The sequence below is a fragment of the Nelumbo lutea genome, chromosome 2, assembly GCF_056320005.1.
Source record: "Nelumbo lutea isolate HS-2025 chromosome 2, American lotus-T2T, whole genome shotgun sequence".
NCBI lineage: Eukaryota > Viridiplantae > Streptophyta > Magnoliopsida > Proteales > Nelumbonaceae > Nelumbo > Nelumbo lutea.
This window is the reverse complement of record NC_142685.1, coordinates 25,810,022-25,828,423: the sequence shown is the minus strand read 5'-3', so window position 1 is coordinate 25,828,423 and position 18,402 is coordinate 25,810,022. Positions and strand designations below refer to the sequence as shown.

The window sequence follows — 18,402 nt, the reverse complement described above, 5'->3', positions numbered from 1 at the left end:
ATAATGTAAATACATACAAAATACAAGGTTTTGAACTGTACATATTTGCATTTATACTCCTTCCAAACTGAGCCTAAAGAGTATAACCTGTGTTAATGTAATTCCTTTTTAGGAATTGCCTTTCGCATAAGAGCTCTCTTTTCTCCTATAGTCTACCATAAAAAATCTTCACGAAATGATTCCACTTCCTTGCAACAGAACTCCATATTAAACCAACTTAATTCACTCCCGATGGTTTTCAACTTATTATGGTTGAAAAGGTTGAAACCTAATAAGGATTTCACCTGCTAAAAACACATATATGAATAGGAATTGCGTACAGAAAACTTTGAAGGAAAACGACACAGATGTAACTAAGAACAAGAGGAGGTAAATTGGCAATTAATTACAATTTACAACTCTAACATTGGTTGCATTAGAGTCTGATCACATCACCATTTTTCACACTAAGGCCCTTCATTCAGGGAGGAAACTGACAATGTGCATGACCTTTCCAATAGGAAAAAAAAAAAAAACGGTGTGCTTCCTTCATTTTATGCATTGAACTCTCAGGTAGGATTTCACCCACCTCAGTAATGGCTGCTTCCTCCTCTTCACTTATCTCCTTCGCCACATTATCATCTTCACTTTCTGTTCATCTATAAATTTCATACTCAATTTGTTGCCATAACTCAACCTCAGCCATGTGATCCTCACATCTACCATGACCCATGAGACATCACCACCATCCTCCCTAGTCTCCAGACTCTTCACAACGATGTGTAGGTTCATCTCATCTAAGCAAGAAAGATTCAGGTTCTGAAGCCCATTCCACACCTTGAAATAGGTAGTTCTATGGTATCAATTGTAGTTGTCGATTCTTGAGATGACAGTCTTCTCCATGTTGTCCATCAATGCCTACTTCCCTCTTCCAAGCACACCTTCCTGCGAATTCCATCCAAATAAGCATCAGCCTCAACTAATGACGCACCGGTCACAATGTCTCGGCATTTAAATTAAAGAAAAAGATAAAATAAATTAGAAAAATTAGGATAGTTTAGACATTTAAAAAACTTTAAACAGTCAAATAAGATTTTTTTTTTCGAAATTAACTGATGGAATGCTAACGAAAGGGGGGTCTTTGTCACAAATTAAAATATAGGGGGATCATTGCCATTGACCCCATAGTACAAGGGGGTCTTTGTAATTGAGGCAACACTTTTCAAATAAACATTTATCTAATAAATTAAACGCTCTCACAGAACCAAACACATACTATAATAGATTTAATAATATTCAATAATAAGAATGTAAAAGATAAGTAACTTAAAAAATTAAATATTATTGAAATAATGAAAATAGATTAAATAATTTAGAGGTATTGAAGCTTCCAAATAACAAATTTAATAAATTTCAAAAAATATTATTAAAGGATATAATAATTGCAATTATGAATGTATTAATAATAAAAACATAATTTCACTTATATGAGTTAATAATTATAGAAAATAACTTCCAAAAAAATAATATCTATTAATAATAATTTTAAAATATTTATCTATATTTATTAGATATTGACATATACTAAAATTAATATGTATTGTATTTTGATGATAAATATTTTCAATAATCATGTATAAATATATTTTTATTTTGTTATTTAATAGAAAACTTTCAATGATTATTGGAAATTAAACCATTGTTATTTAACTTTTTAAATTTAATTTATTATACTTATTGGATTTGTTGTATTTTTGTTACAAATTTATTTTTAGTAATTATGTATTTTTGTTATAATTTATTGATTAGTATTTATTAGATATTATACTATTATATACTATTTATTGTCTAATTTAACACATTTCATTATTTATTGTATTTTTGTTATAAGTTTATTTTTAATAAATGTGTATTTTCGCTATTAGTTCAATAAATATTGGAGATTAAACTATTAGTTTAGCTGAAATTAGGAGTGTTCACGGGTCGGTTTGGTTCGGTTGCAAATTATTTGGCTAACCAAACTAGCATAGTCAGGTTGAGGAGTTGGTTACTCAAAAGATTTAAAGTTAAAAAACTAAATTTAAAAAAATTACAACAGTGTCATAAAAAAAGGTTAAAATTTTAAGTTTATAATATAAAATATTTATACTAAGAAATATGAGAATTTTCTTACTTTCTATATTAAAAAATATATTTAAAAATAGAAATGGCCAAACCAAAACTGACCTGACTTGGTCGGGCTAGAAATTGCATAATTGAAGCCAACCAGAAATGAAATACTATAAAACTGACCAACTTGGGTCAAATTGGGTTGGGTTGGTCGATTTGGTCAGTTTCATCGGTTTGATAAACAAATCTAGCTGAAATCAATTATTGTTATTCTTGTATTGCAAAAAAAAAGTATATGAAATATAAATAATTATTAATTATTTTAAAAAAGTAAAATATAAAACAATTGTCTATTCTTATGTGTTCTAGAGAGAGAGAAATCAAATGACATGAAAAATAAAGGGTAAAGGACTTAAACCTCCCTTGAGTTTTCTTGTAAATACTAAAACATCCCATCTTTAAAAAAAATGGACTAAGATCTCCCTTTTGAGGGTTATATTCAATGGAATCATTAAAAAGTATTTTTTATCCTTACTACTTCTTCATATTTTCAAAACAAGGAATCTCTATTGCCATTCTTTTTGGGTTGTCTTTTCTCTCCCCACCCAAGAACTTTTCAACCAATATTTTAAAGAGCTTGGAATAAAAAAAGAAGATTAAAATAGAGGATTCATATAGAGTAAAAAGGAATGTTTATTAAACTTTAAAACCAATAAATGCGATCAAATATGGGATTTTTCTTGGGGAGGTTTGAAGCAAGATTTTTGGGGGTGTTGTTTAGTGTTGATCCAAAAGAAGCCATTTGAGACTTAAAATAGATGAGTTAAAAAAGCATAAATTTAAATTATAAAGGTAGAAGGGATTTGATTTATTAACATAGGAATTAATATATACATCTTTGCAATGTTAGGAGGAGCTATTTTTTTCTAGTGTTTAATCCTTGCTCAAATACCACAAATAATTATTTAAATCAAAACAAAAAGCTGAACCGATTCAAACCCATCATCTCATTGAACCTAAGCACATCGTCCCTTTTATCACACCTGATATCATTGAGACCTCCAAAAACCTACATATTCTTCTCACCTAATACAACCAATTTTCCACTGGATACCCCTTTGCATGCTTTTAACTTAAAAAACCATCAGTGATTTGTCAAACTGAACCCCAATCCAAACGACTTTTAAGGCCCTGACCTCAGATTGCTTCTCCATCACTAACCCAACTCAGAAAATAAACCTAGAGGCTAGAACTTTGAATTCAATGTTGCAGAGAATGGCTTTGAGCACGGTGCCCTTGTTATTTATGATGAAAGCAATAAACAACATCATAGAAAATGACGATATAAAGTATGATTTGAATTGCTAAAAGGGATCTTATTGGGCAAAATTGGGTTTTCGAAAAATTTAATTTACGTATGACGTCACATTATGACAGATGTATGGGAGGTTTTTATTCCATTACATTACTTAATATGGGAAGTCAGTCCAAATTGAAAAAAATAGGGTATGTTTCAGTATTTAAGAAAATATTCAGGGGAGATTTAAGTGTTTTGCCCTAATAAATAACAAACCCGACTTCAAGTGAAAATACAATAATACCCCCCATTGGATTTTTGGAGGGAATGGACTAATGATCCATTTGGGAATATAAAACTTTAGCCGTTGGAACGTTCATGGGCATGACGCGTCAGGACAGGAATCTGGTTTGCCATGTCAGCAGATCCACTCGATTGATATTATAGTTTGCCACGTCGTCATTGAGCATCGCATAAATCCGAGCTTCTCAAGCATCGTTGCCGTTGCTCCACAAAATGGTTCTACATCAGCGCTGTGTCGGAAAAAATAGTGATCTAAGAAGCGAATATTTATTTGGAACCGTTTTTTCATAAAAAAACCGATGCTTCAAGTTAGTCTTGAAAATTGGGAAGGCATGGCTTGGAATAACATTAAGTTTGACATTTATTGGAGCTGCAGCTTGTTACTATCAACAAGGATGTGAGATGGTAGTGATGTGGCATTGGATAATGGATACCTGTGCTGAAAACGTTTTTTGGAGCATTAGTGCAAAAAAAAAAAAAAAATGTTCTAGTAAACATCCTACCTTACAGCAACATTCAAAAAAAAAAGGCGTCATCAGAAAATGATGCTTCTACGAAGTATAGGGTGGGAAATTTATTATTATTTTTTATATTAATTCGGATCGGGTTAAATTCAATATTCCAACATCTTGATTCGTTTGCATCCTATAGTAAGCCACGAATGGATGACGTGTTTTCTTTTGATTGGGTTACGTAGCCTGTTATACATATATTGTTTGTAGTAGATCCGAAGGCGCCAGGCATTAAAGTCAACATTTCCTCCCCTCCTTTGACCTCTTCTCTCTGGGCTCCACACCCATATTTATGTTAAACTACTACAAGAGTAAAGGCGGAGCCCTAAATATCAGAGGCCTCTCCCTCCCTCTCCTTCTCTGTCAAACGTGAAGAAAGAGTGACATGGGCAGCTCGAGTAATGGCGCCGCCGGCAACTTTATGGCCAAAGGCAATGAAGTCGTCGTCGACAAAGGCGTCGATTTCGCCAACTATTTCTGCACCTATGCTTTTCTGTATCACCAGAAAGAGATGCTCTGCGATAGAGTTCGCATGGATGCTTACTTTAATGCCATTTTCGAGAACAAGGAGCACTTTCGCGGTAAGGTAGGTCTCGGTTCTCCATATTTCCTCTATTCTGAGTTAATCCGTTTTGTCGAGGCAGTGCTGAATTGAATATCCTGTTCGTTGCATTTGTTTCTTCACCAAGGACGCGAAGAGTAGGGCTAAGATATTGTCTGCTTTGCTAACTCTTTCTAGTTGCTGTTTCGTTAGTAGGATTGTAGACTATGACCTGGGTTTTATTTTTATTTTAGGAAGTTTAGAAGAGTACACTGGAAATCTGGAAGAGAAAATTAGTTGGTCACTTGGTCTATGGGAACTTATTTACCTTTTCAATATATGAAATATGATATGGTTACACTATTCCGTATCAAGTTCCGTTCTTTCTTTGAATTTGTACATTCAGAAATACGCACTAGATACAAGTGCAATGCTGTTTCGTTAGTAGGATTGTAGACTATGACCTGGGTTTTATTTTTATTTTAGGAAGTTTAGAAGAGTACACTGGAAATCTGGAAGAGAAAATAGTTGGTCACTTGGTCTATGGGAACTTATTTGCCTTTTCAATATATGAAATATGATATGGTTACATTATTCCTTATCAAGTTCCGTTCTTTCTTTGAATTTGTACATTCAGAAATACGCATTAGATACAAGTGCAATAGTTTATATGAATATGATTTATGACTAATTATGGTGAATCCATGGGGCAGACGGTGTTGGATGTAGGAACTGGGAGCGGCATTCTTGCAATATGGTCTGCACAAGCTGGCGCGCGTAAGGTCTATGCTGTTGAAGCAACTAAGATGTCTGAACATGCCCGTGAACTTGTTAAGGCTAATAACCTTCAAGATGTGGTTGAAGTGATTGAAGGTTCTATTGAGGATATAACTCTTCCAGAGAAAGGCTCGTAAACTTTTGACTCGCATTTGTCCTCAAAGTGCAAAGACAGAAGAATTTTTGTCACCCCAAGGATGTTGGATTTTTGTGTTTTATTTGATCTGTATTTTCCCCTATCCTAACCTGAGAGGTTGATTTATATGCAGTTGATGTAATTATCTCAGAATGGATGGGGTATTTTCTTCTTCGTGAATCTATGTTTGACTCTGTAATATGTGCAAGAGATCGCTGGCTGAAGCCAACAGGGGTAATGTAAGTCACCGTTATGTTGTTTTATGTAGGACTAAAGTTTCAGTTTGTTCTTCTGAGCAAGATTTTATTTTATTTTTTAATTTATAATAAATGTTACTTCTGAACTGCAGATATCTCTAAATGGTTTTCTTCCAAACTAACATGTTAGTGGATACTGGATAGTAATAAATTGCTGCTACTTTTTATTTGTTACTTTTAACTTACCATCATCATCATCATCATCATCAAACATAAATGCATGGGATTATTATCAAAGAACCTTCTTATTATAGTGTTTGGTGATTATTTGAAATATGTATATACGCTTGCACTAGGGGAGTTGGGAATTGTAGTCCTTAAGTTATCTGTTAAACCATGTTGGAAAATAAGCTTCTGGTAATTGCATATTTGCATGGCAAAGGTATTCAGGGAGGGGGAGTTGGGATTATTTTGTCTTTTTTTCTTTTTGTTTTGGGTTGAGGCTTTAATGGCCTTGTCTTGACGGGGGTGGATTTTCCTTGACTCTTCTCTTTTTGCCTTGGTGAAATCTTGTCGTATGAGAATATGATGAGATTGTATCTCTTTCTATTTCTGTTTATGGTTTTTTTTTTCTATTAAAAAGTGCATGCCAAAGTAAGCATCATGTTACTTCTTCATTTTGTTCTTGTTTTTGTGGCAATGGGATTTGATCTCGAGTCTCTGCTAGTTTGCTATGACTAGCTGGATAACTTACAGATCCACAATCAGTTGGTACTGAGATTGGAACCTCAAACCTGGTTATCAATATTCTTGCTTAAGTTTCACTTCAATCTAAAATGCTAAGGCAAGCTACCCAAGGCAAACATGATTTGGAAGATTCATGCTATTTGAAAGCATAGTTTTCATGGACCAACATCCTGGCTCTACATGATTGGACAAAAGCCTTCTTGTGAGGCAATTTGATCTTTGGATCTTAGAGATTTGAAGGGAAATAGGGAAAAGGAAGGATCGGAAAGTTTGAAATGGCAATTGTTCATTATAGTTTTTTTTTGATAAATAATTTTTTATTATAGTTTAACAGGTGATAGATAATCTTTGTAATATTTTGATTGGTAAATAACTAAATAATCTTTGTAAAATTCAATTTATGAAAAATTATATTTAAATACTTTTTAATTGATTAGGTTTACTTCTTTCAAGCGGTTGACTATTATATTGTCAGATTGGCTGGTCTAGTTTTTGGAATTGGGCAAGAAAGATCTAAATGTAATGTTGTAACCTATGTGTCCATCAAATGGCTTAAGGATGAATTCACTCCTTCATTGTGGTTATCTTAGGGCTGTCAATGGGTTGGGTCTTAGTTCGGGACAGGGTAGAACCATCCTAAACCAATGGGAAAACCCTTATCCCGGTCCGAAATCATACCCTATAAGTTCTATAATTTCAGATCCAGAACTGAACCAACTGTTAATTGGAATAATTGGATCTAACCCGATAAGACCCATTTATAAAGAAGAAAAAGAAGATTAGGCACTGTGAGCGGTAGAAGCTGGGTAGGGTACTAGGGTTAAGTGAAAATTGAGAAGGCAAGAAGAGTGAAGAGAGAAGAGGAAAATAGACAAAGACAAACTAGGTAACCAAGGTTTTTTTTTTTTTTTTTTTGAAGAAAAGTTATTTGGTTTCTCTCTACCCCATGTTTTGCTAAGAGTCAACAAAGGCATTAGTAGTTCTTTTAACCCACATAAGTCTCACATCCATCTTGTGTTTAGAGAGCTAATAATAGTTCTATACCATCAATTTATCATACAAAGACAAGAAATTTCCCCATCTTACCATTTGACCAAATCTAAACCCCACCAAAGCATCGGTTTTCTTCACTGGAACAGGAAGAGTAAAAGTTGCAACAATGGTCAAGCAATGGGGATTCCCTTGGTGACCAGGAAGTGCCAAGTGCCTTTGGGCAGAGTAGAACACCTTCTTCAAGGTGAATCTTGAGTAGGGTATGGTGGAACTTCTTCAAGAAGTCTCCAGAGTTGAGCATCGATTAATCGACCTCGTTGGGAAGTTCAAAGTGGCCAATAGATTGAGCAGCATTGACGAGAGCATTCCTTTCGATATTGGGGAATAATATGTTCCTAAGAAACTGATGGTATGTGATCTGCTGCTCCCTACTGGAGGACAACTCGGACGTCGGGTTGACGAGGTCGGCTGGCCAAGTTGTAAGAAAATGTTCAAAGTTCCTGGGGTGGGCACTCCGATGCTTAAGTCAGCGAAGAGTGTTAATGCAAGAAAGCGAGAGAGCTAGAGAATTATGAGAGCTAAATTGTGTGTACCTTCTCTGGTTGAAGGGATGCTTTTATATAGGCGCATGTAGTCGTGAGCTTTACGTAGCGCGTCTGAGATCTCGAAGAGGATGTGGCTTATGGGCTAACCATCACTTAGACGACGTGATCCTGGAGGACTCGAAGACGATAAGTCGCACGTAGTGGAGGTTGGTCGCCACATCACGCAGGTCGCCAATTAGACCTCAATCAGGTTGGTGGGACCTCAACGGGAGGTCGCCCCTCATGCCGAGGTCTTTGGCTCGGTCCTGACGAGATTGCCAGCCTGATCCTGTCGAGGTGCATACAGGTTGGCTCTGCCGAGGTGGTGCTGGAGCACTCTCAAGGTGTGCGAGGTGTGTCCGAGGTGGCTCTAAGGTGAACTCTATCATCTTGGCAAAGGCAAGTCACTGCCTACATGGCGTTGAGGCAACGGTTCGAATTTCGGAAGTGCCACATGGTGTGATGTCACTGGAGGGCCAAATTACCCCTCATCAGAAACTCTATACTAAAATTGACATTTTTCTCCACAAGAGGGAGAAGGATACATCTAAAGTAGCACCTAAGGGAGGTTCAAAATCCTTATTTCTCTCTCTCTCACACACACACACACTCTCTCGCTCTCTCTTTGAAGAATGGAGACTATTATATTCAAAAAAGGGTTGCGAAAATACAAGAGAGGATATACAAAAGATGAAAAGAAGGGACTGTTATTGAGAGCAGAACCCTCATAGGAAAGTGGCTTTGGAGATTCCCATTTGAGAGTGATAGACTGTGGCACAAAGTTATTGAGAGCATTCATGGGTTGGATGGTAATGGCTAGGATGCTAAAGTTGCCCCTCATGCTACTTCGGCTTCTCCTTGGAAAGCAATTCATGAAATATATCCTACCCTCCTCAGCTCCATTCATTTTGATGTGGGACAAGGTAATAAAGTTCATTTTTGGTAAGATCTTTGGGTAGGAGAAATCCCACTTAAAGATCATTTTCTGATTATACTCTTTTAAACCTTAAGGGGGAAGTTGTGTCTAATCTAGGAGCAATTGGTCCAAATGGGTTGATTGGAACTTGGGATTTCGAAGAGGCCTTGGGGAAAATGAATGTGAGTCCCTAGTTCAATTGCTGGATCTACTAGGACAAGTTTACTTGGACTTGTCCTTGGTAGATTCCAGAATTTGGGTAGGCTCTTGAGATGGTCTCTTTACCTGCTCTTCTTTTTTCAGTGTTCTTGGTTTGCCTAGCATCCCAGCTGGAAACTTCCCTGTGAAAGAAGTGTGGAGTAAGCCTATCCCCCCAAAAATTCAAGCTTTCTGTTGGGAGATTGTCCTTGGCAAGGTAAATACTTGTGATATGCTGCAGAGAAGAAGGCCTCTTGCTTGCCTTTCTCCTCACATGCGCTCCCTTTGTAAGGAAAGTGGTGAGACCCTCTCACATTTGTTAATATCTTTGTTCTTTTGTGCTTCACATATGGGTGTTCTTTTGTGTTCTCTTTGGTTGCAGGTGGGTTCCCCCTCAAGATGTGGCAGGCCTTTTCAACCGTGATTTCTTGAGCCAACCAAAATAAAGAGGAATGGTAATGTGGAGAGCTACGAAGGCAGCAATTTGCTTGGGTAGTATGGGAAGAAAGGAATAACAGAATATTTTTGGAGAAAAGTAGGATGGTGGAGGAAGTAATAAACACTATAAAGGTTAAAGTAGCTCATTGGGTAAAATCCTTTCATAGCTTTCAAGAGTTCTCAGTCACAGACATCCTAAGAACATGGACAGAAGTAGCACAGTCTTCAAGAGTGAGAGAAAGTACGGATGGAGTGGAAACCCCCAGAAGGCAACAGGATTAAATTGAATTTTGATGGGAGCTCCTTTGGAAATCCGGTATTATCGGGTATAGGAGTAATCAGATATTCTGAGAAGAGGGTATTAGCTTTGTTTTCAGGTCAGATTGGCACTGGTAACTCACTAAAAGCTGAGGTATTAGCTCTGTTACAAGGGCTGAAGCTATCTAAGCAACTAGGACTTAGGCATATTGAGGTGGAGGGAGATTCAAGAGTGATCATTTCATGGGCTACAAACAATAAACTTACTCTGTGGACTTTCAAACACTTGATTAGGGAAGTGGAAAAGTTTGCAAAGGAGGTAGAAGCCGATTTCAAATGGGTCAGAAGTGCTAATGGGCTAGCTGATGCTCTTGCAAAACAAGGGGCACTTAGGCAACAATTATTTTGGGCTGAGCTCTAGAGGAACAGAAGTATGTACTCAATGGGGAACAGCATTCCCATCTACATGTTGTAAATCTTTGTCTTAAATCTATTTTAAATAATTTTTCTTTTACTGATAAAAAAAAGAAGGGACTTTGTTACAAAAAAGCCAATAGCCCACTCAGGACAAATTAGCTAAGAAGTTAGCTACTTGATTCAGAGATCTTGGAATCCATCTAAAGCAGCACCTAAGGGAAGAAGAGAGATTGTGAATCTTGTGAAGGAAATGAAAAATCCTCCAAAGACCTGTCTCCAACTTGGTTGCCCACACATCACTATTCTAGAATCCCTTTCCACAACCAATGAACTGGAGATCAAACATTTAACAAATCTGAGACCCTCAAAAAGGGCCTGTACTTCAGCTTCAGAGGCGGCATCCCTAGCATTGACTGAACCACTAAAATGCCCTGATCAGAAAAGCTTTGTTCCTCTCTCAGCTGTTGACAGAAGCTAGGGTAGGGTTTCGTTCAAGTTGTTTTTACTTTTTAGCCTGTACAAAATTACTATTTTAGACATTTTATATTATTAATATTACACATAAAACGTTTGGCATTTAATATAATATGTGAGTGTAATTGGTTTGGTTCAATCAGTTGGGTAGAACTGACCCATTGACAGCCCTAGGTTACCTTCTAAGCATTTGGATTTAGCAAATGCTCTTTTCAAATGCTCAATTATAAAAAAAATGCTCTTTTCAAATGCTCAATTATAAAAAAAAAATGCTCTTTTCAAATGTTTGACCTTTGCTTTCTATGTACACTGGAACAAGCACATGACTGTTGAGTACTTGGGAAAGGTATTGGGTTCTTTGTGCTTCATAAGTAATACATTAGATTGCATGCATAATCTGTAAACCTAAGTGTCTTTGCTTTTTAAGTAATTCTACTAAAGAGAAACTTGAAAAAAAGAAGCATAATCTGGGAAACATATTGATGTTCTCCCCCCTCCATTATTCATCTAACATTTTCATATGCTTGTAAATTTGTTGAGTATACACCTAATTAATGTCTGTTGGAAAACAGATTGGTAGAACACATAATAAGCTGTAATTGGTCATTCTCTCGTAAATTTGGTGAATATGCACCTAATTAGTGTCTGTTATGGTTTCTGTTAATGTATCTCTCTCAAAGTAGATTGCATAATTAGAGTGTTTTGGCATCATTAATGGGTTGGTTGTCTGGGCGGGCTTGACTGTAGGATGTGGAAATGGCAGAAGTTGAGGTTATTCTCGGTTCAGTCCTGTGCAGTTTCTTTTGGGTTTTATTTTCTCACTGCCAGATCTTGTGGAAGATTTGGGTTTTATTTTTTCTTGAAGATTCTAAATTTCGGCTAGGTATGCCTACAGTCCATGCCTGATCTGTTGCAAACTTGATGGTGAAGGGGCTGAGTAGAAGAGGGAAGATCAAAACTATTCACTGCAGTATATGGGGTCGAGAAGGCAAAAGAGTTGGGTATTGATAGACTGATCATTGAAGGAGACTTGAAAACTGTCGTGAAATGGTTGAAGGGGGAGGGGGTGACATGGCATTTGAGGAATGAATTCAGGTGATTTAAATGGCTATCAAAGGACATGGGTGAGGAGAGCTGCCAACAGCTTGGCAGATGGTCTTGCTAAGCAAGGGGTACAAAGAACTCATCTGTATTGGCTTGACTGTAATTCTTGGGTTGGGTCAGCTTTTCTAAAGCTGTGTTCATTTTTTTTTTTCACAACCTCTTGTTGTAACCGTGCTTTCTTCTTATTAGTAAAATCATTTGTGTTGCTGATAAAAAAAAACGAGGTAAGATTGTATAGAATCTAATCATACCTGCTACTATCTGTATCTTCTGGAGGGTTTGGAAGGAAAGAATGGTAGTTTTTTTTTTTTTAATAGAGTAAAAGGAAATTTATATTAAAGAAAAAACTGAATACAACCTAATGGAAGGTGTTAAGGTAACACCCCACGATCTCAACAAAGAAATAGTAGGGTGTTTGATGATAAAATGTCTCAAGAAGATGAATTATTGCATAGCATCACTGCAGTTTTTTTAGCTGCAAGAGTGCTCTCATCCACATCAGCATTTCTCTTTCGAGTTCATGTTTTCTGTTGATTTCCTCTGTAATTAGCCGCTGCACTGCTCCTACATGTTTTTAGTTTGTTGTTTGCTACCTGATTGCATAGGTGTTTCTTCCTGTACAGGCTCTTCTGAGTTTATCTCTTTGTAAACTCTTGGATAGCTTTTTGCAATATAATGCATACTTTTCCTTGTTCCAAAATAAAGTACACTATCATTTTAATGACTGAGTATGCTCAATTGGTATTGATGGTATCAATTCCATGCATAATCATCTCAAAGAGATTTGGTTTTGTCAGGTATCCCAGTCATGCCCGCATGTGGTTAGCACCTATCAGATCTGGACAGGGGGACCAAAAGATGAATGATTATGAGTCAGCTATGAATGACTGGCATAGCTTTTTGGAGGAGACTAAAACCTACTATGGTGTTGATATGAGTGTTCTAACAAAGCCTTTCCATGAAGAGCAGAGGAAATACTACTTGCAGGTGATGGACTTTTGAAATTCATAACTTACAAAATTATGGTTTCCCCTCTATGTACTGAGTGTGGCTTGTAATGTAATGATTGTTCCCTTCCTAACTTCATACTTTTTTCTAGATGTCATTACATACACTGCAAAGGTTATATCTGATAATCATGATATGTGCTTTTATCGATCTCCCTCCTAGTCCTGGAAGGATAAAATTACAATTTGTTGCTGTGGATTTTCTCCTTAGGACTAATGCCAAATTTAATTGACTTAATGCCAAACTTGAGTTTACCACACATTGGTACAGGGGGCATTGAAAGAAAAATTTTAACGAGCCCATAATATTAAATAAACTTAAAATAGTTTATAACCCAAATAGATGGGTTGACTAGTAGGCTAACTAAATGAGGTATCCACCTAGGGGAAGAGGTAGTTGCATAACTACCTCACCCCCTATTTAAGCTCCTTAGAGGGAGGCTTCAGGGCTCCTTAAGAGAAATTGTGTCTTAGGGAATAACACTCCCAGAGAGTCCTAAGAAAATCCAGAGTACAAAGAAGAAAAAGAGAAGTTTTCTTGAAGAAAAAGGAAGACAGAAGAAAATTAGGAAACACCACTAACATAGGTAGGTGAAGGGAAGTCCCCTCTGCAAATACCTCCTATATGTCTCTTCTTTTTTTACATTATGTACTCTTCTCCTTCTCTCTTTCATTTACTTGTAAGAAAGGAAGTAAAGGAAAAGAAACTATCTATAACCATGTGCTTCTACTTGGTTGATTATGACCATGTGCTTCCACCTGGGTGATTTGGTTTTAATGAGTTGATAATCACAGCAATTTCTTCCAACCATCCGATAAAATATAAACATGCTGCATCAATCAAATGAAAAACCAAATAACCCAGTGAAGGTATGTGGTATCTCCACTCTTGTTGACTGGCATTGTATCATTTTTTTTCTGGGTCATTACACATTATATTGTAATCCAAATAGTTAGATGATCTTAACATCAAATTAGTTGCATTTTTTTTTCTGGGACAGTCAATAGCAATACTAACAATTTCTCTGGGCAACACAATTGACTGGATGGTCAATATCATCATATCAATGTGCCTTTTGCCTTAGGTCCAGGTAGCAAAGTTCAAACATGGGTTTATGTGAGTCGATATGGAAGGCTTTTTTTGAGTGCTGGATTAAGGGTTCCCTATTTTCTTTTCTTTTTTATTTAAATAGTAATGCTGCATGTTCCTATGCAATTATATGGATGCTAACAAGCCTGGTATTAAATTTTTGCAGACTGCATTGTGGAATAACCTCCACCCTGAACAAGTTATAGGGCTGCCTGCTGTCATCAAAGAAATCGATTGTTTAACAGCCACTGTAAATGACATTCTTACTGTTAGAGCAAACTTTTCATCATCCATAACTGTAGAGAAGACAAGACTCTGTGGGTTTGCAGGATGGTTTGATGTTCATTTTCGAGTATGTCAGTCTCCATTATTCCTGCATAAAGTTGATCATAGAATCAATTAGGGGATTTGCCTACAGAAGAGTATTAACTATAATCAGCATTTCTTTTTGTGGTGCCCAGGGAAGCAGTGTTAGTCCAGCTAGCCATGAGATTGAGTTGACAACTGCTCCTAGCATAGATAATGGGACACATTGGGGCCAGCAGGTTGGGGCTGTTCTTTTCCTAACACCATTTGGGCCATTTTAGTTTCACAAACAAAGAAAATTTTCAATTTGTGCATCATTACTTGATTTGGTGAAATTCTGCCTTTTTTGCATTTAAACAATTGTAGCCTTGGAAGAATCAATTTGACCATCAGATGTACAAGAAGTCTGATGTTTCTGCCATTTTAGTTTCACAAACAAAGAAATTTTTCAATTTGTGCATCATTACTTGATTTGGTGAAACTCTGCCTTTTTCGCATTTAAACAATTGTAGCCTTAGAAGAATCAATTTGACTATCAGATTTAAAGAAGTCTGATGTACTTACCCAAAAGGTATATGATTGATGATGGCATGGAAGTGTACATTGCAATTTAATGGTTTTGCAATTGAAGGGGATTCTAAATTGCTAATTGGGTGGATGCAGTCAGGTTGTTTGGGAGCCTGGACTGGACAGACAATTGATAAATGGAAATCTTTAGTATAACAAGAGAGGTTGGTATTTTGCTTCAATTGGATAATAAGATCAGCTAATGGGTTAGCTGATACCTTAGCAAAACAAGGGACTGTTGGGGAGAATATGTTTTGAACAGTGCTATAATTATAATTTTTTTTTTTTGGTTTCAACCCCCTATACCAAGGGTTGCAAAATCTTTAATTAAGTAGTTAACACTTCCAATAAAAAAAGCAATCTATGCCTAATGACATGGTTAGATGATTGTTCCCATTGAGCCATTTCATATTTCTGGATGGATAGAAATATTGCAAGTATCCTAAAGCATGCCAATGAAAGGATTGTTATGAACTTACAAGTTACAACCATCCAATCCAGCAGGTATAAAGGTGTCTAGAGTTGTGGAAACCATCAAATGGGAGCCCTGGTGGTTTGGCACATGCACTGATATGCTGATATGAGACTTTTTGCATGGTTGACCCATTGAATACTTTACTAGTTTCCCTTGCCACTGTTAAGGAACTGTATTACTGTAGTCAAAAGGGCAATGTGACCTGATCACATTTAGTTGGAAGATGTCAAAATAAATTCTATTATTTATTTATTATATCATTGTTACTCATCTTCATTATTTCTATTGTGATTTCTTACAGGTATTCCTCTTGCACCCTCCTCTTCGAGTTGGTGAAGGGGATGATATGATGGTCACTTTTTCAATGAATCGCTCTAAAGAGAACCACCGATTGATGGAGGTTGAGCTTGGTTGTGAGATGAGATTGTCATCCGGGAAGCAGCTCCAACCCCTCACTAAAAAGTTCTATATAGAATGAACCAGGAAAATTTTCAGATATTCCTGGTCCTGAACAAGACAGACAGGTACATTCATCACTTCCTTGGTGTTATGACAATATGTGTTTCTACATAAGATGTGTTTCCTTTTTTCCTCGTTCCATTACTTTTTACAATTTATGCACCAACCAATCCTCAATCTTTCTGTATGCTAATGTTTCTATGCACATATTTATATTCTTTGTTTATGTATCTTCTCATATTTACTGGATAGTGGATATCGAAATATTCTGGACATACAATTGTTAGTATTAGTTTCTTTGATGCATACAAATAGTTGGTATACTTTACATGCATGCATATCAGTTCGGATCTGGCATTTTCTGGTGCACAGGCTTGTGGCTGTGCGTCTATTCCTTCTTTAAGGTTTTCCCCATGTATCTTAAATTTTGGCTGTTGTTTCTAATTTGTGTTTATTTCTGACTTCTCTAACATAGAATTTTGTTATTTGCAGAGAGGAAAGAGGCACGACATAGAACTCATAAGCCTGATATGGGTCATCTTGGAATTGTAACTATATATGAGCATCTCTTTGTGGATGTCTACAGTCACTTTTTTGCCACCTTGGAAGGTTCAAATACTAACAAGGGAATTTGGTTTTTGTTGCCTTAGCATTCAAATGTTTTCCTCTTTGTTAGCTTAACAAGAATTTTGTTTTGAAATCCGATGTTGTATTAAAGGTGACAAAAAATATAAGTATAGTATAAGTTCTTTCCGTGCGTGTTTTAGATATCTAAGAGATCCATTTGGGAGATCTCTAGGTCAGAAATCAATTCAATCAAAAGATTTTCATTTGATTAGATGTTTATACTGAATCAATCTTGTGGATACGAGTATGACTAGTACAAGAGAAACTACATGTTCTTACTCTTAAGGCTTTCTTTTTTCACGTTATCTCAACCTGTCCACCTTGACCGGAAGCAGACCCAATCCTAGTTAGAGACAAATCAATATCATTCTGCATGGAACACCCATTCTTTGAACTTTCAAACTTTCTCTCCTTGTCCCCAGGTGGTATAGGCTCCTTCCCCATGAGAGAGATGGGTTGATCTAAGATCAGATGCATGTCTAAATGGTGGTTGATTATCAACTTGTAAATGCAAGGCGTATCATTTGATTCTCACAAGCTATTAAGGTGTAGTGCCGTAATAGTATGCTAGTTTCACATTTTCAAGATCCTTTGCTGTCTGCAATCTCTCGTTTCTAATAGTCTAGTGAGTACGGTGTTCAGGAATCAGGATGTCCGCCCTCCGGCCGCTATTTGGAGGCGGGGTTGGTCAGCCAGTAATGGTTATAGGTACCCTGAACTTTCAATTGCAACAGTTGGGTCCATTTTAAACATTACATAATGTGACTTTCTATATTTTTGAGATCATTCTACAGAGGAAAGTTCATCCCGAGAATGCTGTGGATGGAGAATTTGAATCTATTATTTGTTGTCCATTTATTTGGTAGTAATTTGTTGTCCATGTGAGAATGAAAGTTTTGGGCATTATCTAATGTTTAACGGACAGAATACCAACGGACGGACCCCACGTGTCTATTTTTCAAAGTTCAGGGTAATCAAGTGTTCTCAATTCAGAGTACCTATCTGTCACCACCCCAAAAGATGATACATATCTGTAATTTATCCATTTTTCTATTCTTACTCCAACTTTGCCCGTTTTTGAAGTTTTAGCGGCTATATTCAAACCAGGGATTAGTCGCACTAGGGCTAATGAACCAGAATCATCTCAATTAATAATCTGGTCCTGTTGAGTCTTACCTGATAGACCCGATTATTTTTAATTAATATCGTTACATATTTTATACTAAAATTTTATATTGTTAATTACCTGATAGACCCGATTATTTTTATTTAATATCGTCACAATCTAAATAAAAATGATAGTAAAATACTAAATTTTTTATATTGTTAATAAACTACTTATTTTTAATTAATATCGTCACATATATTATCTATCAAATTTATCATTTCAAAAACTAAATATAATAAAATTAAGAAAATACTATACATTTAATAAAATAATTGGTTTGGGTCTTAATCAGTTTGGGACAAATAAGAACCGGAACCAAGGTTCTAAATATCGACACGGGCCTATGTTGGTACTTTTTTTTTTACATTTTATTTTTTTTCGAAACTAGTTCAGAAAGGTCAGTTTAAGGCCTGGCTACCTTCTGAACCGGTGGCCGCCCTGATACAGCCCCTGAAGGGGCATATCAGTAAACCATCAGTACGATATGTATCAATACTTCGAACTTTGACCAAAACCAACTCAATTATTAATTGAGACAAAATCTTGGAACCAAACCAACATAATCGGTTCAATTCAGTTTGGGCAGTTGGGCAGAACTGGCCCATTGACCTACACAACAATAATTCATCAGACAGCTAAGATCCCTGCAAGCAAAAACTCTGCACATAGCATTGAATTACACATTTGCAATATCTGTGTTAAATTTATAAGATGTATTCCGTG

At 36.3% G+C, this 18,402-nt stretch overlaps 1 protein-coding gene across 1 annotated transcript; it reads left to right on the top strand.

Annotated features, from left to right (window-relative positions):
- Positions 1-4,464: 4,464 nt before the first annotated feature.
- On the top strand, positions 4,465-16,637 carry PRMT10 (protein arginine methyltransferase 10). Its single transcript, XM_088969593.1, has 8 exons — positions 4,465-4,786; positions 5,455-5,647; positions 5,788-5,893; positions 12,778-12,967; positions 14,244-14,429; positions 14,539-14,622; positions 15,727-15,949; positions 16,377-16,637. Exons 1-7 carry the CDS (start codon positions 4,586-4,588, stop codon positions 15,901-15,903), a joined length of 1,137 nt encoding a protein of 378 aa, XP_088825719.1. The 5' UTR covers positions 4,465-4,585; the 3' UTR covers positions 15,904-15,949; positions 16,377-16,637.
- Positions 16,638-18,402: the final 1,765 nt, after the last annotated feature.